General features: G+C 42.7%; 1 protein-coding gene across 5 annotated transcripts in view; it reads right to left on the minus strand.

Annotated features, from left to right (window-relative positions):
• LOC105694680 (mitogen-activated protein kinase-binding protein 1) overlaps positions 1 to 23,440 on the minus strand; it is a 175,556-nt gene that overhangs the window by 68,699 nt on the left and 83,417 nt on the right. The window contains exon 1 of one of the 5 annotated variants that reach the window (XM_023433109.1): positions 16,107 to 18,349. The exons of the other annotated variants lie outside the window; for them this stretch is intronic. Within the exon in view, the coding sequence (XP_023288877.1) occupies positions 16,107 to 16,175 (69 nt within the window). The 5' untranslated portion in view covers positions 16,176 to 18,349. Of the gene's footprint in view, positions 1 to 16,106; positions 18,350 to 23,440 lie in introns of those variants that run through there. 5 annotated transcript variants of the gene reach the window in all.

The following is a 23,440-nucleotide window of genomic DNA, read 5'->3' on the forward strand; positions in this document are numbered from 1 at the left end:
AAGAACTAATTAAGCAAGAATGAGCCTAAAGAAAATTGAAACGAAATAGAAGCGAAATCATCGATCAGCCATCGCGGATAATAGGACAGGCGCAAAACCATCTTTAATATCTTATTATGTACTTTTACACTTTAATATCTCCTCATTCCCCCGACAGACGAAACGGGACGTTTCGTCGACAAGGGTTATACCAATAATAAAATTTGTTCTCAAATGATAATTTTCTCAACACAATACCTGATAAAAATTCATCATTGCGACCAAATATCCATCGGTCCTGTAATCAGGATAGGTCAGGTCAATTGTGGGGAGCGTATGAGAACGAGAAAGGGCGTAGTCCCGCGATTTCAGGTAATGGACAAACCGACGAAACGTTTCTTACCGCCTGACAGAGAATTCATTTTAACAGGAACAATGAGAAAAAAAGTAAAAGTGGCACAAACTAAATTATCCGTTCTCAAAGTCATCCTCACCAGTCATTTTCCATCGCCGAAGAACATTTTCTAGGAGAAACGGTCAAATGGGAAGTAAAGGTAGTAAAAATTAAGTCACCCTGTATCCATTGCGGAGAGGGAGTACTAAGAAAAGATACTAAGCGTCACCTTTAATATACATTTTCTGCTGACATAAAATATTCCGAAGAACAGGGGAAAAAAGTGTAAAAGTAGGAAGAATTGCATTATCCCGCATAGCTCGAGAAAAGTGGGAGGACTTCCGAGTCATCGTTTAACGGTCATCTTTCCGTCGACAGAAAGTACGTTTAAAAAGAAGGGCCAAGGAAAAGGTAAACGCAGAAAGAATTATACGATTCCGTATTCATACGGGGGAGTGGGAGGTCATCAAAGCTCGATCGAACGGAAACCGCCTTCGGCGCGGAATCGACGCGTTTCCCTTTCTCGCGGTTTCCGAGGAAATCGCGACACGGGCGAGCGTGGGCCTCGCGTAAACGCATAAACGCGCGAAAACGCGAGCCTCGGCGACGTCTCTCGCGACATAAACTATTTATTGCGCGGCGCAACTGCTGACCGGAATAATGAAATCTCCGGAACACTCGGCGTTCGCGCGCGCACAAAGGCGTGCGTCCGCGAGCGCGCCGGAATGCGTGTACCGCGTGCGTAGGCACGCACCAAACATGGAAATCCACACCGCGACCTCCGACTCCCCATAACACTCTGAGAATGCGCGCAAAGAGTAAACGCGTAAATGAGCGTTACCCCGAAACAACGCGATTACTGAGAAATTCACAAAAAAATGTACACTGGGAAAAAAGGTATTATAATATTGCAACATTTCTCTTAGTAGTTTTATCCGGACATGATATACTAATTATAGAACATATTTTTAAATAAAACGTACAAAATATGTTATAAATTAGGGGATATAGTTCCCCCCGGAAAAAAGCGCATACCTCCGAGTAATTTGGAATTTCGTATACCCGTGTATTTTGACTCGCTGATTACGAATATGATAGTGAAATTAGCGCAAATGTTATCTTCAAGGTGAAAAGGATCGTTAATACATTTTGCAAATTTTCACAGTGTTTCGATTAGTATTGGTTTCAGAGAAAAAAGTTTCGGAGAAGAATTATAGCTCTTGAGAAAATACACCTTTTATGTTCTATACACTTTTTTTCTAAAACAGTTATTTTTCGAGAAAAATGATATACATCTTTGAAATACAAAACCAGTTCATATAATTAACCTAAACTACCCCGATTGTTTTATGTGTAGCTGGGGGGGCTTCGCCCCACGAAATATATAACGCAACCTAACCTGACACTTTCGAATTTCCTGTTTTTAAATTCCAATTTCTCTAGTTACCAAATTGAAGCACTTAGAACAGAAGCTCTAGTAATAAGTGTTTTCATGTAGTATTCATAAAATACTAACGCGCGAAAATGAATGTAAATAGTAATTAACGGTAGAAAAATCGTTTCACTTTCCAAACCGGGAACCCTTTCGTAACACGTGAACTTACACGTACTTCAGTGCCATAATAAGTTCCACTTCGATAACCTAGGTCTAGGTTGGAATACCAAATCCACTTCGTCTATGTTAGATATTACCGTTAGTGCCCTATAAGACAATGAACTAGCGTTGCACCAAGCCATGCTCCTCCGTAACATCCTACTGTTTGTCATTAACTCTCAATGCAATTTAATTTTATCTTTAATACCGCCAACACTGTCATCCCGAGTCAAATTGAATAATTCGGAGTCGTTTCAGGAGTATGATTTGCGTGTCCGAAAATTGCGAAAAATTCGGTTAACGTCCCCGCGACCCTAGAGATAAAATGACGATTCTAGTTGCACGACACGCGTAATGGCGTAACGACCGGTGGAAACAAGGTCTCCGTATAATGCGCGTCGGCCCTTGCGTAACCGCGCAAGGATCGTCCGGCTGAATGAAAAGAACATAAAAAGGATACGTACACTCGCTCCGGTGTGCATAATGTAGCACATCTGCGTATATACCAAGGGAAGCTCAAGGATGTCGGTAAGGATCGTCAACGTCGCCCGACGTTAATCGAGTCGAACGCGAGTCCGAGGTTAACGGCGCCTCGACGTCAACCTCGAGGAGATCGAGGAGGTTGTCTTGGAGTAAGGAGTGTTTCTGCAAACGACTGGCCACGGCAAAGAGGTCCAACAAATTGTCTATCAATTAGCGGCGACCTCCATTACCATCGACGGTGTCGTTAACCCTTCCGCGACCGGTCGGCCGTTTTGCGGCAAGGAAAACGGCCCGAAGGAGCCGAGGCCGTTGCTTTTCGCAATTTTATCTCTCGCTGGTAAATGTTGACGCATCCTTTTAAGAATGCGCTAAAAGCAAAATTCTTCGTATTATACGGCAAGGTGTTACTATTAAGATCTATGTATATAATTGACAGTTATATACCTCTGCGGAAGAAAAATTGTTTAACAGTGACGGACATATATACCTCTCATGATGGCAAGATATCCCCCACACTGTACAGGACACTGTGCGTATGTACAATAAAAGATTAGGGTACATTGTGTTAAAGACGGTAGGCATATACCGCGGGCGGTTCGTTATCATTATATCACAAATTGTGCAAAAACGTGGATTCGTGATTTACTTCTTACGTACTAGTTAACGACAGAAGAAATGTTAGTCTCGGTCGAATTGCAAGCTATAATGCCACTAGAGCTTTTTTTAATAACAAAAGTTGCTTGGAAGTCAGGGACAACACCGCGTAATAGTTAACTTGAACGTTATTTGACTGGACCAGCTTAAGGTGAAGTGAAACTCCCTTCAAATCAGTCGATTCGAATACAACACTTTTTTTTAAGGGTGTTAGACCAAACTGTCCAAAACTTTGACACATCGCTCCTGATCATCTAAGAATACAATCATTGAAGGCTCTGACATAAGAAACGAAAGGGTCAGGACAATTTTACGACAATTTAGAACACTCAGGTAATCGATAAACTCGCATTTGAACGGGATAAAGGTAGAAAAAGTGTTGTATGCGCTTCTATGCTAAAACGATGGGAATACGAGATCTCGGAGTGAAAATTTAATTGACCTGGAAATCACAGATGGCGCAGGGGGTCCCTCTGCAGTTAATTAAGGCCCCAGAAATCACAAATCCAGAGGATTTCTGGAGTTTTACTTCGATTTCTTGATATTTATTATACGAAAACGACAGGTGGAGTATGCCATTTGGTACAATATCCAATATAAATCGACACAGCTGTCAATATAAAAACAAACATCGGCAACGTAGGCATTTAGAAAAATCTTCTTTATCGACGTCGATCAAGTTCCTCGACGTGTTTCACTTCACCTTAACGACGTTAAATTTCACTTGCCCTAAAGTTCGAGGGTCAACGTCAAGTTGACTCGAGTAAGCCGTCAGTCGCGTTGATTCTGGTTAACTTCTTTCATCAAATACGCGCAAGAAGAAAAGTGAAAGAACGGCAATAAAACGGACAATTTACTCGATTCTCCTTGCGCATCGATTTCTCCTTGGCCGTGCCTACTCCTTGCCTTGAAAATTCGTAAAAGTCGGGATCCTTCGCGAGTTCGGCCTCGTGGGTGTGCGGGGTATGTGCTAACGAGAGTTATGCGATATTATTGTTAACATAACTCCACGATATGGCATGGGGCCTTTGTAAACGGCCTCGGAGAATAGTGGGCCGAGGTAAATAGTAGCCAAGTGTCGATGAGGCACAGGCTGAGTGACTTTCGTAACCCGACCAAAATCTTTCGGCCCACGTGTGTTTCGCGATGCCGGTTGAAAATGGAGTCGAGGCAACACCTGATACGTCGTCGAGAGATAATTATTTAGGACAAGCGGCATACAGGCGTACAAGTGAACAATTTGGACGGAAACCGTGTTCCACCCGAGACGGCGTGGGATGAGGTCGGTCGGAAAGCTTTCGATATTTCTCTACACGCACAAAAATATTTAATTGAAACGATATAATTTTTCTTGACTCAACCATATCATAGGGTTGTTATACGAATAACTATATATTTGGTCAATGTGGTCAAATTTGTTGGTTAATAAATTTTAATTGATTACATCGAATATTGAGGCAGATCCCCCTCAAGTATTAAAGTAGTTCGGTACATTTAACCAAAATATTTGGATTATTATATTTGGATTATTGACTAAGATATCGTTTAAAATTCATAAAACGATTTGACCGTAACACTTTAGTTGATTGAAATGAACGGATTTGGTCAAGTGAACAGAAATCCGGTTCACACAGCTAAGACGTTTTCTGAAGTGAGCTAAGTACAATCAATTAAACGATTTTGTTCAATAAGCCAATTGCTCTTTCTGTGGATATTAATTTGTAATTTATCAATGTATACATATTGAAAGGCTGAGGCAGAGAATCCCACATAGACGTTTCAAAAATATATGTCAAAATATATTATTTATATTAAAAAAATATATACGGAAATATATATTTTTGCTGAATATTATAAAATATATATTTGTATATGTATCCGAGAATATATTTCCGGAAATATATTCTTAGATTTTTTGTCCAAGACCAACAGTTATACATTTGTTATACAAATCATATATTTTGACATGTATATTTGAAATAGATATGTTTCCGCTCGGGAAAGAGACGCGACCACAACTATACCGACATTTTCTTAACGACTTCCATTTCATACCCATACACATTCAAGAACTGAATAAGGGAGAAAGAATAGATGGCAAACCTCTCGATATTTCTCTATCAATTTACACTTTACATGTGCACATTTTGAATGATTGAGTAAGAGTGAAAAATGATTCAATAAAATTCCAAATAATCTCGGGTCGAAATCCAAGTCAGTCATTAAGACGTAAATGCATCAGATGGAAGATGTATCGCTCCATTTCGCACAAACGTAATTGGCCTGAATTCCAGTTGCCGAAATTCGGGCCCCTCAAAGGAACCACGTCGACGCCACATCGCGGAAATAATTGTCGGTAATTTGCGGCACGTAGTTGCAATTAATTGCACATTCCGCCGGCAGGCGCTATCCGGTTGGAATTTGGAAAAGAAATATATATATTTCTTTTTCAAATTTATATATATAGCGAACATGTGAAAGTTGACGATGTTGCAAGCAAGATTTTCGGTACCATAAATTTAATTGGTCTTTGTTGCGCGAATATCAAGGAACGGAAGAAGCGAAAAAGGCCGATAATCTAATCTTCTCCGCTGTAAGTCTCAATTACGAATGTAATATGCCTCGTTTCTTTTGTACCTCTTAAACTTATCAGTTAAGTACATCACTGCTCCGAAACAACCTCCAAGATACGCGTTGAAAGTGCAACTTTTGTATCAAACGAAAGAAATGATCTCGTGCAATAGCATTTAAACTTAGCTATATTTATACAAAATATTATTTCCGTTAAATTCCGTTCAACGCTATGTTTTCAACTTGCTCTCAATAAAAAGTGAATAAATTCTTGCCCATGACTGGAACCCTATTCGTTAATTAAATGAAATATTAAAAAGACTAATTATAAGCACCGAGTTTTACGAATATCATTTAAAGAAACTACTTTAGTATTTCTATAAATTTTGAAAAGACCAGTTCGTGATCTTTTTAAGACCTTTGGTAATGAATGACTGTTGAGGCTATCGTGTGCACGTATCCGCTTTCACTGATTGGAAAGTAACGATAAACACCCTTTTACAATAAATTTTAGAAACTAGGTATTCAGGTTCGCGTCGCCCAGCGAAGTTCCCACAAGACTTCCGCGATCATGAATTACGACTAGCTAGGAAATCGCGTGAGATTTGGTGATCCACGAGGATCCATCCGTACCTGTCCTTAACGCAGATCCTTAAGAGACGATCGCAAAGCACGCGATCTCGGAAGAAAAAGAATCCTCGCCTCCTGGTACGCAAAGGTCGATATCGAATGATCGAATGGTTGACATTGCCTATTAAATTTTACATTAAATGTTCCTCCAGGATCTGATATACCTCTTTTTTCCGGAATAATTCCTAAAATTCTGCATAGTTTTTACAATTATGGCATTGCATTTACATAGACGGCAATCAGGTTATAACCTGACAAATTACCGGGGTAAATGTATAAAGATGTAATGATGTAAAGGGGTGAGATAATGATATTGAGGTTGTGACAAGTTAACAGGGATCAAAGCGGTATGTGTCATCTAAGTTTACTGTTATCGTCTCTATTACCTATTTTGCAATTTCAATTTAAATTTCTACTATTCCTTGCTGATGGGTATGATATTAATGCATAATTAAATGAGGACGAATAGGTGGCGTTAAATTTAGCGACGTGGACCCATATGTTCCACCGATCGATGTTAATTACGTTAATTGAACATCATACAGGATACAGATGAGTCCGCTGAATTTAATGGAGACTCGCACTGGAGACTATGTACCGTGTAAGTCTGTCGACGAAATTAGTTGGTTGGTACGTTCACAATTAGTGCCAGAAACTTTGATACGTACATACCCGTATATAGATATTAACGCTTTTGACGACAATCTAGCTTCTTAGCACTAATATTTTCCAACCATGTTTTCAATTATACCACGTAAAAAGTAAATAAAAATAATTTCATTAAATTAATAAAAACTGTATTTATTTCTTCCTTTTAGCTATACGAATAGAATTAGTTATAAAATATAATCATCTAGAATGTCAAAATATTGGTGCTAGAAAGCTAGATTATCGTCAAAAGCGTTAATCCGCTACTACCGGATCGCGAGATATCTCGTCAAAAGCGTTAATCGGCCAGTATTGGGTCGCGAGATATCTCGTACAAGGTAACGAAAGGGTTAACGCTCAATTTTCGACAAAACGCATGTCGAGGCGGATATGGCGGATTTCGGAACATCCCGCGCGAGTCCTGATAAGGTGGAGGTCGGGTCTAAATACAGCGTCGTTACCGCGGAAATTGATCCAACGGCTTCGTAAAGCTATCCCGCGTGAGTAGCGACTCGTTGCAGGCGACATCCACCCGGGACGAGCCACACCCCGGTGGAGTTAACGGCCGTCCCTTTAATTCGCGTGCCTCTTGGCCTTAGGTGTACGCACACGTGGCCGCCCCCGCGGTGCATAACGCGAGCGAGGCTAAATTAATTGCGGTGCTCGAGATACCGCCGGCACCAGCACGGGCCCATTAGGCCCCTTGTACGCGAGCTTGTACCGATGCGTGCACGCAATAACGGCGGCGTGTTAAAGCCAAGCAATGCCGCGTGTGGGCCACGCGCGGCGGAGGAATGCTCTCCTTGCGATCGCTCCTACTAAGTTATGCCGCGCCCGAAGTCAGGGTTGGCGTCATTCTAGTCACATATATTCTCACGTCTCTTTTTTTTCTTTTTTCTCTCCACACAAAATTGTGTTTATTACTTTGCTGAAAACGTCGGTATCGGTTGCGGGTAGGCGTCATTACGCGTATGGGTGATGTAAAAGATGACGGCATGTAGGATAGCTGATGTATCTTAACCCTTTCGTTACCTTGGACGAGATATCTCGCGACCCGATATTGGCCGATTAACGCTTTTGACGAGATATCTCGCGACCCGGTAGTATGCGATCAACGCTTTTGACGAGATATCTCGCGATCCGGTAGTAGCTGTATTTATTTCTTCCTTTTAGCTATACGAATAGAATTAGTTATAAAATATATTCATCTAGAATGTCAAAATATTGGTGCTAGAAAGCTAGATTATCGTCAAAAGCGTTGATCGGCCAGTATCGGTCGCGAGATATCTCGTCAAAAGCGTTAATCGGCCAGTATTGGGTCGCGAGATATCTCGTCCAAGGTAACGAAAGGGTTAAGGTGAAGTGAAACCCCCCTCAGATCAGTCGACTCGAATACAACACTCTTTTTTTAAGGCTATTGGACCAAATTGTCCGAAACTTTGACACGTGACTCGTGATCATCTAAGAATTGTCCTGACACCAAAAGAACCGATAGCCAAGATCTTTCTTATCGTACAAAAATTTCTTCCATCCGTAGTACCCCAATAAAACATTTGAAATCACCGGAACTATCGACAACCGAACTCTTAACCAAGCGTGACAGAAACCATGGTCAAATGATGTCGATTTCATTATTTCTCAATGAAAATTGCACATTATCTGCATTTGCTTCCACAAGGAGAAAGTTCTTACAGAGTGCCCATCATCCGAGTTCTCATTGTCAGGCGAATACCCCGTTAAGAATAGTCCAACAATACGTTTCAATAAAATAATTAAAAAATGATGCAGAGTAAATAAACCCCAAGAAAAAGGAAAAAAAATAATGCGAATTTTCTCTGAAATCGAATATCCTCGGTCTCTGGAAACGTCCTCGAATGAACGTTTCGCCACAGCGCACTCGAGGGTGTTACTTCAGAAGTGAGGCAATCCCGCCACCAAATTTCCCCCATCCAGAGAGAATTCCAAGGCGCGTCGAGCAACGAAATCGGTGATTTCAAGGATTTCCAAGATTTCGAGGGACACGCGTTAACGCCCAGAAATTCGAACTCGAAAGCGAGAGACTTCCACGGGGCGGACGAGAAAGTAGGCGGCTCGCACGCGGCGTCGACTCCAGAAACGTTCCCGCCATTCTCTCGGTCGAATTCCCGGGGGCCCGGGGAATTGTTTTGGAAGTATCCGCGGTTGCGTCGAGGGGATCCGATGGGCGCGAAATCGTTCCGAATCGTGGGAAACCCCGGGGGCCTCGAGAGGTACAACGAGCCGCGCGATAAAATCGGTTCCGGGACGATGTACGGTTTTGCGAAAGGGGATCGCCGGTGAATGAATACCGGGCAGGTCGCGACACCAGCCGGCAGTAAATTCTCCAGGCTTCCGGGATTTTTACTCTCGGATGTAGCCGATCAAGTTTCGCGAGCGATTGCATCGCAATTAGGCCCTTGGCTCGGGCCGTGAGGAGATTGTCCGTTAAAATGAATCCCGACGCGCGGAATACATTTTCGCGTCCCAGAGAAGCGGGATTGAAATCCCGGGGGACGGATTCGATCACGGAACTTGGTAATTAAGGTTTCCTCGATGTATCGACAAGGAAAACCGAAAGGAATTGAGAATGAATATAGAATATTATCCATACGTACGAAGAATAAAACGGTAACATCTTCCGACAACGCTCGAGGGCAAAATGCGCGATTACGGGATTAACATTTTCGCGACCAGCAATTTTTTTTCCATTTCAAATACCGAGTACCGGCGAAAATAATGAAATTCTGGAACTGGTTGTCGCAAACTTGTATCGTGTATCGTTATGGACGTAATTCACGTCAGCGGCAATCAGGAATAGAATTTAAAATGACGTGAATCAACGCAACCGGAAACCAGGAATAGAAATTGAAAAGACGTGAATTCACGTCAGCGGTCGCGAATGTGTTAATAATGCAAGCACGTCCCTCCAATATTCGGTTACACGTATCGAATCAGAATGTGGAAAAAGGGTGTTAACGAGAAACATATTTGGGAGATGGAGAACTTAGAAAAGCAGTTCCACCGGTTAAACAATGTCCCACTAGGATTACCCAATACCCCGAGGGTAAGTAGTTTCAAGCCGAATAATAAAAGCGGCAACTCTTAAGATAATTCCTGGCAGATAATGGGGCAGAAATTCCTGAGGCCACTTGGGAGAAAAATACACGAAAAGCAGGCTGGAATTAGAGAGAGCCCCGTGTCCGCTCCCTTTTCCTTTCCGGACTCGAATTATACCTTGGTCCTCCTCAAAGATCTCTTGTCCAGAAATAAAGGAAAAAAAAAAAAAAGAAAGGAACACCCACTCGCTTTTAATTCGGCTTCTTAAGTACGCGCCCATATGACGCGCCTTTTCCGCAGCAAACCTCGTTACCGTGCCGGAGGTAAGGATCGTTCATAAAGCTTTCATTTTCCCGAGTAGTGCAACCGGGACTGCAAGGAGCTCGTCCTTCCACGGAGGGGAACGTGAATTTACGATCTCGGCCGAGTCACCTCCCTTTCGCTTTAACGAGAATAAATATTCCGCCCGGGGCAAATCGTCGGGAAATTCGCGCGCACTGGCCGCGATGAAAAAAAAAAAAAGAAAGAAAACACCTCGCGCACCTTCCGCAGGTAACGAGAGCAATTTCACCAGTGCTCGATCTCTTTCTCCCAGCGATCGCCATTTACCGCCTATGGCTGCTCCTTAACCTTCCAGGGGATCCCGGTTAAAGGATCGATCGATTCGGATCACGGCCGGGTAAATCTCGCTTTAAGATCCACTTAAATCGATCCTTCCCTTCATTTTGTATCCTTCTTTTACTCCGAGCATCGTTTTACTGTAAGCGTTTATATACAAAGTCATTAACTATATCCTGGAGTGTCCTGCATAACGACCGATTCGGCCCCCGGGATACTTCTGCGGTCCCGTAAAAAAGAAAGGACGAGGGCAAGGACATCGGAACCGTAATCTCGATTCCACGGAATCGATCATCAAACCGATAAGACTCGATCGACTAGGTGTCGTAAGTGCCATAGAAAGATTTTACGTTATCATTGAAATACCCCAGCAAATCGCAAGGGATCTCAGAGGAAGTTTCCACAAAGTTATCTTTCCCGTTAAGGTGAAGTGAAACCCCCTTCAAATCAATCGATTCGGATACAACACTTTTTTTTTAAGGGTATTAGTCCAAACTGTCCGAAACTTTGACACATCGCTCCTGATCATCTAAGAATTGTCCTGACATATTCAAAATTTTGATTTTTTTTTTTTAATTATTTAATTCAGCCCCGATTAGAACCAAAATGGCGTCGAGCTCTCATATTTCGATCAATATACAATTATCGAAGGCTCTGATATGAGAATCAAAAGGGTCAAGAGAATTTTACGACAATTTAGAACACTCTGGTAATCGATGAACTCGCATTTGAACGGGATAAAGGCAATAAATGTGTCTTATGCGCTGCTATGCTAAAACGATAGGAATACGAGGTCTCCAAGTGAAAATTTAGTTGACACGGAAATCACAAATGACGCAGGGGGTCCCTTTGCAGGCAATTAGGGCCTCATAAACCATGAATCCGGAGGATTTCTGGAATTTTACTTCCATTTCTTTATAATTATTATATGAGAACGACAAGTGGAGTATGCCATTTAGTACAATACCCAATATAATTCGACACAGCTGTCAATATAACAACAAACGTCGGCAACGTAGGCATTTAGAAAAATCTTCTTTATAGACGTCGATCAAGTTCCTCGACGTGTTTCACTTCACCTTAATTCCCCATGTATACCTCGAAAAAATTGTGAACGAACAGGAAGAGAACATCGTCTTTTGCAGACACTTCGGAGCGGCCATAAACTGCGGCTGAAGACAATCATTTATTTCCTTCGAGTAATCTCTTAATGTAATCTCAGGATTATTATTGCCATTTAATTTTCAATAAAATTATTAAGCTTGCACCTTGAATGTGTGCGATCAGGCTCCTGGATCGATTGAAACGCGTCCTACCTTGACGGAAATCGATAAAAAAAAAATTATCTTAATCGGACGCGATAAGGTTTAAATTACACGTTTACAAGGAGCGCTTATTAGTTCACAATAATTAAGATCATGATTGCCTGGTCGTTCTTTAAACACATCTGCTCGATTCTGCGAGTACGCGATCGCGTGCATCCACTCGCACTAGATGCGGAATAACCGGGGCCTTCTTATCACCCCGTGTACATACTAATATCCATTGTACGTCTTACCGCCACGCATTATTAATTATGACTACATAAAGGAAGGGTATACAAGTTCTGCGCCCGTCGCGCCACCCGAGGCGCATTTATCTCTTCTATGTAAAAATGTGCAAATGGCCAAGACGATAAAGCCGTGAATTGTTTTCCGGAGAAAACGGCAAGTGCACACATATATATGGGGTGTCTCTAAAGTTAGAAAGAAACATTGTTGCGTGCCTTGTATACAGCCATAGGTATCAAAGAATGTTTGACGAAATACCGCGATAAAAATAAAAATTTTCATGGACTGTTCCTAAATGTCCACGTAAAATAAATAAATACGCAACGCGAGCCGACAAAATCGCAACACCATGAAACAAAATTCCAGCAAATCGGAGCCTAACGTATACATATCGTTTAGGGGAACGTAAAGAGATTGTGATTCAATTTTGGGGTAATAAATGCTCGAAATTACCGGAACAGGGTCATTATCCGCTTTCATTATGCTAAACAATGTATGTGATTATCAGATGCGCGCAACTTTGGCTTTTAGATGTTGCAATGCTTTCGGCGAGCGGGGTATATTTCATCCTTGAGAAAATTAACAAAACGAAGACGAATCATCGCGTTATACGCATATAAAGAAAAAAAAAGGCAATACGCAATATACATATCTATCTATTGTGTAATTTTAGAATTTTCCTAGGCAAATTGCGCCTACTTATCGCGATTTTACGTAATCGAATACATATTTAACGACGACTTATCCTTGTATGCGCACGAAAGGTGATGTGTGCTGGAGGGTTTGGCTTTTTTTGTCGCCGTTAAGGTGAAGTGAAACCCCCTTCAAATCAGTCAAAGCTACAGCGGAAACGTGTAAAAAACCACCGGTTCTCGAGATTAATAATTGCCGCGTTGAAATGCGAGTCGACCTTTAATGCAACGTATCTTATACACCAGAAGTATATCGAGAAGAAATATATATTCTGGAGTTTTACTTCGATTTCTTTATAATTATTGTACGAAAACGACAGGTGGAGTATGCCATTTGGTACAATATCCAATATAATTCGACACAGCTGTCAATATAAATACGAACGTCGGCGACGTAGGCATTTAGAAAAATCTTCTTTACCGACGTCGATTAAGTTCCTCGACGTGTTTCACTTCACCTTAAGTGTGCACAAAGATGACAGCAGCGGTCCGAAGACGATCATGGATAAATGGGACGTTTAGGTACGAAGTTTACTATCTTCGACGACGCGGAGCCATGCGAGGCCCAAGGTCGGGGAACGAAGTCCCATCGGGTGCATCTCGCGTGCACTTGCGTACACGTGTTTTCGCAAAGAGCATACGTAATGCCTCCCTCCGCGTGTTCACGCGTAGCGCTCACGTACCTTAAGAAACAAGAGATACGTGAACGCGTTATCAATTGCATGGAAATTACTTTAGCAAGACGTGCAGTGTCCTCCCTCGTCGCGAGATCATTGAATTTTTCACAAAAACACCTTGGCCGTTTCTTTGAAGAAGGAGGAACAACTGCACTCGTCCCTTTATATGTAACATTGAAAGGGAACCCTCGACCGCATGAAAATGTGCGTCAGCGTTTAAAATGTTGTCACAGCCATATAAAAGGACAATTCACTTGGAGAAAAGTGGAGATCAACTCGGAGAAGGCAATTCCTCTTGATCACATTTTTTGAGGATCTCTATTAGGTAATCTTGTCTGCCCAAATAAAAAGAAAAAGAAGTCCCATTCCATGTATCATTTTAGATGTGAAGTATGTTAATCGTCATTTGTTGTGAGTAAATGCAAGGCGTATCAGTGTATGTAAATGTCGTTTCAGGGAGACGCGTTAAATATGCATTCGATAAAAAATTCCACATAAATATGTCTCCTATTTAATCTTGTTTCCCAGTTGAAGCCATTGTGTCGTATAAATTATTTTCCAATTTTTTTTTAAACCATTCGAAGCAACCTTATACTTGAACGCAAATCTCTTAAGGTGATACGAAAGGGATCTGATATTATACATATATGTGTGTATATATGTATATGTATATAACGTCAAAATATTCATAAAACTTTTCTGTAAACTGGGTCCACCAAATTATCTGAAACTTTAACACGTGATTATGGAGGCCCTAAGAAAGTACGCGATGTTCGTGAAATTTCATTTTTCGAAAAAAAGAAAAGTCTTTTTTGGTTCTTGCCCGAGATAAATACACATTTTTTTGTTCGAAAAATGAAATTTCACGAGCATCGCGTTCTTCTTTAGGGCCTCCATAATCTTGTGATGAAAATGATTCGGTGCCCCCAATCTGGAGAAAAGTTTTATAAATATTTTGAGTTTTTGGTATGCATATATGACCCTTTCATATCACCTTAACCCTTCAGCGGAAATTGGATCATGTTGACTCAATGTCGTCATAACAAAGAGGTAGATGAAAAATATAAATATTTCTCTTCAAGGAACAGGTTCAATATGTTTTCCCGTCCATTATTAATCGCAGCTATCTACGTGAGAGTATGGTAAAGTGCCTAATTATATATAAGAAGTGCAGATGTTATATCACCATAACATTGGGTCAATACGATCGAACTTCAAACTAAAGGTTCATTTAATCACGGATCAGGTTTATTCAAAACCCTAGAAGTTAATCAAACTCCTAGGAACCCCTTTAACGTGTCGGCCGAACAACGTTATCCGTGGCTGTACATTAAACAAATTAGATTTAAGACACTTTCGCAAATAAAGTCTTAGGAAGCAAACCGACCGGGCAACGCAATACGCAAGGAAGTCGATTAATCCAGAAATGAATCATTCCGAAATCATGCCACTCGACTAAAATGGGTCGAAGTTCCGTGTAGGGATCGCATGTGCGTGCATGCATTCGCACTTCTTCCAATAACTCAGTGAATCGCTTTTTTAATAAATTGCAACAGGAATTGCCATTTAATCATGCAGTCAGAAAGACAAAAAAAAAACTGGTCGGATTAAATGATCGGCAATTACGCGTGCCATACGTTACCGCGGGAAAGGCTATAACCGGGGAACAAGGTCGAAGATATCAAACGTTTATACCGCTCTGTATAATCGTCATTTGTCTACGCCAAGGTTTCCCAAACTATGTTCCGCGGAACACCAGTGTTCCACTGAACCTGAATAGGTGTTCCGTGACAATTTGGAAAGGTTTTATACCCTGTAACAAATTTAAAGATTTTCTACTTCATATTGAAAGGCGAGTGATGATCATTCTCCCCTGATGTTACCGATGATATCAGCCAAATGATTTCTGGGCGAGTTTGTCAGAAGAGTACCCCAATTTTTCAATAGAAGCTATTATTGTTTTACTTCCGTTTTCTACAACCCATTTATTTTCTACAATACATTTAAAGATCTACTTCATATTGAAAGGCGAGTGATGATCATTCTCCCCTGATGTTACCGATGATATCAGCCTTTAAATGATTTCTGGGCGAGTTTGTCAGAAGAGTACCTCAATTTTTCAATAGAAGCTATTATTGTTTTACTTCCGTTTTCTACAACCCATTTATGCGAAGCGGGATTTTCATATTATGCTGCAACGAAGTCAAAGTGCAGGAACGGGCTTTACGCCAGGCCAGATATTCGAATGCAACTTCCCAATATTGTGCCCGATATCAAGAAATGCAATTCAACGTCATCATCATCAAAAAATCATCAAAGTCAATAAGTGCTTTATTTCTTTATATTTTTATGTTTATATTATATTATAGTTTGACATTTAAAAATAATTACAAATTTAGTTAATTTTGTTTGTGCCTCAAACTGGACTCCAGGTTCACGCAGCCTCGATTTTTAAATAGACACATTCATTTGATTTCAAGGACCTCAATATTCTCAGGAGGAAACGATTAGAATTACGAAAGGGTGATAAAGTGGACGTACGTCGTAAGCAGGTGTATTCTCTTTGTCACGGACGACCGGCGAGCAGTTTCTGGGAGTTATCAGCGCCATGTTGGTGAGAAAATCTCAGCCGTGGATCTCGAGTAGGTCTGGTAATAGTTCACCGAGACTTCCGGATCGTTCACCAGGTGTTCCTCGTCCTCTTCATCCCTCCAGGCTATTACCGTCAATCGGCATCTATCTTCTGCTTGTCCGGAGGTAACAGGTGCCTTCCAGGACGAGACGGACGATCGGCTCTTCCTCGCGAAAAGTAATACCCCGACGTAAACACGCGCAATCCAGCTACCGCGAGCTAATCGTATTACGCAATTACCACGCTCCACGATAAACGTGGGCGTTCATCGAGGAGTCGTCTCGATACGGAGTGCGTCGATTACCTCTCAAAAATCCCAATCCACGTAAATCACTCGTTGGACTGTATCGTATTTATTTATTTAATTAGTTATTAGTTATCTCATTTAAAATGTTAGTTCCTCCTCGGGTCGCAGAAAACGCAACGTCTCCGCGCTAAAATCCGGTTCTTAGTCCATCACTGGAATCGGAGGATAATCATTAACGGCATCATCCATGTATATCATGTGGACGAAGGGTTCCTCGATCACCGAAATTCTCCCCCGGCTCGCGTCTTTCGAAAAAGTTCCGATTTTTGTGCCGGGTCCCAAGGCTTCTCTTTAAACGTTTTTGCGGTCTTTGAACTTGGGATCCTCCCGGCTGTCGAGCGCGGCCACGTGATCGATTCCTCGACGACGATGATCCTCAAGGTCGAGTCGAGTCGCGCGGCTTCTCTCTCAGCGGGCGGAGTAGCCTCGTCGTTCCCGTTTCGTTTTCTGGCCTTGAGAGTCGTTCCTTCCGAGCCACGGTTTTGCCCGTTAGATATCTTGCTCGATCAAACGTAAGATCATTCGACTCGATCAATCGACGAGACTTTCACGCTTCCGCCGCCACGTCGGAGTCCATGGCCTCCACCCCGTCCGAGTCACCTCGTCCGGTCCTCGGAAGGAGAGCGCGAAGAAAGTGGCGACGGACGTTCACCGGCTGCTCGCCGGAGATCGCTCCGGCTATTGACATTCCCTCGTGGCCCAGTGGCGCCGCCTGCGGGCTCGCCGACGACTTACCGGGGCAAATTTCCCCGATGTCCTTTCCCTTTCGCGCCAAGGGAAATTCGGCCGCTACTCGCGAGTGCCCCTGGAAGGAGATGCCTCGGAAGTTCCGGAGTGGGGGTCGACCGGAAGTCCGGCCGTTGCGGATCGCGAAGCCGACCTTTTGCGTTCCGGAAGCGGCGATCGGGCCGCCGCCCCCTTTCGGCTCGCTGGACGCGACTCACTGCCTTCTACGCCGGGCGCGACTCCTCATGGTCCCGCCGATTCCGCTCTTCCGGGTGGCGCCCGCGGCGACGCCTGGCGGCGAGTTTAGGAACCGCGCGGAAGACAAGTCGGTGGAGCGCCGAGTTCGACTCGGGGACGAACGGAGTCGAGATCGAACGGTTCCAAGCGCACGTTTTCCCGATCGATCCTTCCGGGATTGTCGCGAATCGCGGAGTTTTCGAGAACTTTCGAAAGTCGCGAGAAACGGAACCGTGAGGTGTACGCGACGGGTCGCGAACGTCAAGAGATACGAGGCGACCGGCGGTCGGCGGAGGACTGAGGTGCGCGCGCTCGCTGGCCCCAACCGTGGCCAGCGCATGCGCGGTCTAGGCCGCCTGGACTCCTAGAACTCGTGGGCCTTGCGACACCCTCTCCGCGCTCTGCACTCGAAATTCCACCACGTGTTCACCCGGCGGTGATATGGAGAGGGTCGGGAAGAACACCAAGGCGAAGGGTTACGACGCAAAACGGACGAGCCAAGACGGAGAAAACGCATTCGATTGATTCGAAACTCGATCCTTCGTAAACCGAACTCTTTTATATCGCGACGGTTCGTCCTTTTACGTCCCCTTGGTATTTCATAAATCCGATTAGTCCAAGTTTACCCTCAAGGGATGCGGCAGGGTCTCGGACGAGTTCGGGTCTTTTCTCACATCGATGGTCATTTTTGTAGAGATCGTTAATACTTCCGCCTCGCATTGAAAGTCAACGTCTTCCGGGTTAACTCCCTGACGATTCGGGTCCCCGCGACCTTGGTCACGTCTCGCCGCGGGAGTTCCAGTTCCGGGATCCGAGCGGGTCCACCTGCGGGGCTCGCGGAAGCGCGACAGGGTCGAGGAAACGCGGAACGAACCAGCAGGTGCGACGGATCGCGCCAGTCTGCGCCGGGCCGAGGGAGGAAGGGCGAGGAGAGGCGGGGAGGGGTAACCGTGGAGTGAGCCGCGCGTGCGCACTCGTCGTATGTCCGCGTCGTGCCGCGCCGCTCCTCGTGTCCGGATCTGTCGGAATGAAATCCTATGGCTGTGCTTTATGATCGATCGATGCACCGAATGCTGAATTATGGCGGAGAAATCGTTATGACTTTGGAAGGAAATGAAAATACGAAATCGAGGTACACCAGGGCAGTACGGATTGATTTTCTGGGAAGATGGAATGAAATTTTAAGAAAATTTATTGAATTTTAAGAAAATTATTTCGGTGCGTGGTCGTCAGGTGCGATGGAAGTGAAGCTTCCAAGTTGAAAAGAATCGTTAGATATTATTAGTTATTCTTAATTATTCTTTCAGACAATACCCTCACGCGTTTGGTACTGAGGGTGTTGGGCATGATCAATGTCATTTCTTTTTTTATTTGTATTCCTCTTATTTTACTTTAAATGTCAATAATTAGCTGAGGGAGTAACGTACTAAGGATAACGAATTTACGTAAATTAATAATCGATGTTAACGTACAATGTCGAATGTACATAATAATAGACCGTGGACGTAAAATGTTTATATGTATTTACGTAATAAATGTGCTCTTTATATCGACGTCGATGCTTATACTACGAGGAAAGAGGATATTCATCTGCCCGATCTGTGAATCGAATCGAGAGATGAATGTAAAATTCATGAATTTACGACTTTTTGCCCTTGGAATTTGGCGGACAGCTTTCTCGTTTCTTTTTCCTTCGGTAGAGAGGTAAAAAATAAAGGAAAATAGCGGGCAATCTCGGCTTCGTTTGCGACACCGAATCGTTTGAAGCACGAGGCACTCGACAGGATAATAGCAACTCTTCTTCCTCCCTTTATCCCTTAATTGTCAAAGGAAAAGAAGAATTCTTCAGGGGGGAGTTAAAAGTGAGAATCGAGTTACAGGGGAAAGAGAGAGGAGTCATTGCCCAGATTTGCATTGCATTTACGATTCGTTTCGTGGTCTCGAAAGTGTATGTAGATTTGCCTATTCAATGTATAACAAGGCATGTGGCGGGTGAGCAATTTTCCAACCTACGTAAAGAGCTTCGTAAAAGTTAAAGCAATCTTCGCCCTCGGTGCTAGAAAAAAACAAACTCCGAAATACGTTACATAGGCACTATTTTACCGCACTTTATATGAAAAAAAATGTATCACTCTTGTGGGAATTTTTTATTTGTCAATTTCAAACGCGTCAACGTTATCGGGTCGACTCTGAGGGATTATTTTTTTTCGTGCGTTGATGTCGCCTCCGATGTTTACAGTTCTGTACTCTGATTTGAAAATATGAACTTACCGCTGTTCAACAATCGTTGTTTTGATGCTTACTTTGCCTGCAATACCCAGGATCGAGTACTATGTCTAAATGTCGATTTAGCGATTTCTCCATCTTCAAGAAAGGGAAGAGTCGGTACATTAAAGATCACGAAGTCATAGCATCTAGTGGAAACATATTCATTTGATGTTATCCTATCACTCCTAGCTATCTTTCGCTGTCTCTGGAAGGTCTCTCTTTATCGAGAATCTCTCTTAATTATCACGGAAGGGATCGAGTATCGAACGAGATCCCACCGGCTTAGATCGCAAGCTGATCGCACGGTCCAGGGGTTGCAGCAAGTGGACCGAGTTAATCGAAAAGGTACAAAAGGATCGTCCACCTCTCGCAAGAGAGAAGAACTTGGAAATGCCTCTAATAACAGGATGCTTCGGTTCAATTCGAATCCTAATTTGATTAGGCAAATTTCTTCGCAAAACGAGACTTGTGAGCTCAATGATAGCTGCTAATTAATTCAAAACATTTTCTCATCAACCGTTCAAAAGTCAAGCAAAAGGAATTTCTCAAATTCCTGATTTCCTTCCTTTCGGCAAAAAATGAAGCCAAGGCAAGTCGAATAACCTTTCGGTATTTTTAATATTTTTCAATATATCTCCTGATCACAAATCTTAATTTTACAGTCAATGTCTTAGAAGATTTTCGATGGCGATGGATATAGTGAATCCTACCCTTCGGTTAAATAACGATCGAACTGTGCAAGATATGGACTTCACTGTTATATCTTTTTTATATAAACTTAGAGAGGGTCCCTTGGATTTTTCACCGAGCCCGGTGTTATATAAGTAGGAAATTCAATGATTACCAAAAATGTCGAAGTTTCGGTGTCGTTTTCTTCAATTTAAAAACTGGTTTAATAATCGGATCATGGAGTAATCGAGGAAGGCCCAGGTCTTCGACCGCAAATGTAACTATTGAAAAAAAAAAAAGGAAAAAAAAAAATGATAGGACCGATCCGCCTTATCGATTCGCTGCTCTGCGATTCTGCAAGGTGCAAGAGTCGTTTCCTCGAAGGGGACTGCCCCTCTCGCGAAGGAAATCGCAGCCACGGTACTTACGTGGAAATTGTAGCCGAGGTATACGCGTTTCCTTCCATTAGGCTCGACTTTTTCCGACCGAGATTTACTCGCGTGGCGGGGATGCTCGAGCCAGAAAAATAGGAAAACCTGAGGTACTCGTGGAAAAACGCAAGCCCAACCATTAATTCGCGCTCTAAGTGCTGGCGTACCATAGTCTTCAACGCCTCGAAGTATGAAACTTACCGACCAATGCGGGTAATTTACGAAGCAATAGGGAGGATGCTGAAGAAATCTTTGCGTCATTGATTCGAAACAAAACGGCATCCGGGACCAATTATCCAAAAAAAATAGTCATCACGCTACACGATTCACTACAGTGTTCCATTTTTAATCTAAGACGGTGTCGTTTATCTTAACCATTGGCAGAACAATTATCATCACGATGTCCCGGAATTGAATTAACTCTCTTATACGTTATCCCGTGTCCCCGTTATTCATGAAAAGCGGTAACTTTCCTCCCGATTACGACAAATGTCAATTTACTTTCGTCCAGTATGATCACGCAACTTCAGTTGCACTCGTGAGACACACGTGTCGATATAAGTAGAATCTACATTGTCTCCGAAGTAATTAGAGTCGAATTAGAAGGCTGGAATAGGTTATTACGAAGCCGCGATTAGTAATCACTCTGCCTTAAACATTGTCATTGTTTATCCACTAATTACCACTAGACTCGTCTCGATGGAGTCATCTCGAGTCGCATCTCCGATGTAACTTGGTTACGGCATGCAGATCGTGAACCATAAATGAAGGCCGCTAACTCGTTGACATAATTCTTCTCCACGTTACAGACCACAGCACGAAACCATAAAACTAGATAAATGCCAGAAAAGTTATTCTCCTGGGAGGTGAAAAGGCTACGGCCTGAAATTATCCTCAGAATTCGATCCCACATCGCGAGGCAATCGAAGTCGGGTTAGAACATCATTTTGACGCCATTACCTAGTTGGAGAGTGATAATTATCGGAAAGGTCAAGAATTATCTTCTTTTTTTCCAGGTGATCGATATCGGCGCGATATTCCGTGGTTAGTCGTAATGTCCTACAATCCCTATGTTCAATGGACGTTATGCACGCGGCCTTTAAAAATGCTTTTATGGCGTTAGATTGTGCGATTGGGTGAGTAATATCGTGAAGGGTTGAAAGTAGGGAGTGCGGGGGATAATTATGATTAAGGGTGTGGTCGACCCGCTGTTAAGTGATCACCGTGACCACTAATCGTCAAAGTAATATCGGCTAAAAGGTTCATCAACCTTCTTCAAACCATGCAACGACACCCAAGAGGTCGCTCGACCATAATGCAGCACGAAGCACGAGGGGCCTAAGTTTATCGAAGTTATTGCATTGTAAAATTTGGAAAATATTCGCGATTGATTTTTTATCAACTCACGCGCATCGTATAATTTTATCCGGAGTATTTAAGAGAACTTTTAAGTTTATCCGTGGGTTTTCAGATTACCAGAATAATAATTTTTGTAGCGGGAAATGCCTCTGCCTATGGGAATTCTTTATAACGTTGGATCTAAACCAAGATATTATTTTACGATGTATCATAATTCTAAATCATCCGTTATGTAAAGTATAATTTTCACCGAATTCACATCTTAGAATTTACATAGAAGGTTGCTATACGATGACACCAGTACATGTACTTAGACTTTATTAAATATGTTACCAACCCGAAATCCTTGAAAAGGAAATGAAATTAAAAAAGATTCTCTTTTAATTTCCCTCCAAACATCAGTTTTTTCTCCTAGGTCAGCGATTAATCGCACGTGTAAGGTGCGTTCTTTTGACTGTGCAAGGTACGCGATCAATGAGGGATTAAAAATAAATATCGAATCGTCATATACTGAATTTAATAATAGAATGTTTCTCTTCCCGTATCACGTTTAAATTTTAGTATCGCGGAAAGGAAATGAAATTAAAAGAGATTCTCTTTTAATTTCCCTCCAAACGATATCAGTTTTTCCCCTAGGTCAGCGATTAATCGCACGTGCAAAGTGCATTCTTTAGACTGTGCAAAGTGCGCGATCCATGAGGGAATAAAAATAAATATCGATTCGTCATATAGTGAATTTAATAATAGAATGTTTCTCTTTCCGTATCACGTTTTAATTTTAGTATCGCGGAAAGGAAATGAAATTAAAAGAGATTCTCTTTTAATTTCCCTCCAAACGATATCAGTTTTTCCCCTAGGTCAGCGATTAATCGCACGTGCAAGGTGCATTCTTTTGACTGTGCAAGGTACGCGATCCATGAGGGATTAAAAATAAAAGAAGCAAAGGAGGAGGGAAAAAACAACTTTGCCGACGAGAAGTACTCACTCGGATCGCCGGTCGCGCAACAATCGATGCTTCGTCCTACCGTTATATACAACAGGATATTGCATGGACCTCGGATGCGTGCGTGTACGTGTACGCGCTAGAATCGCAAGCGCGTCGTCCGCCATGCCAAACCCGTCGTCAGAGTCTCCCGATAAAAAGTAAAAGCCCCAGATACGGACAAAGTATGTTAAAGCCGGTCAATGCACCGACCGATCCAGACGAAGGTGCGGGGAACCCATCGGACGAACTCGTCATCGGGAA

The sequence above is a fragment of the Orussus abietinus genome, unplaced genomic scaffold (genome assembly GCF_000612105.2).
Source record: "Orussus abietinus isolate OABI.00-Male unplaced genomic scaffold, Oabi_2.0 scaffold77, whole genome shotgun sequence".
NCBI classification, from domain to species: domain Eukaryota; kingdom Metazoa; phylum Arthropoda; class Insecta; order Hymenoptera; family Orussidae; genus Orussus; species Orussus abietinus.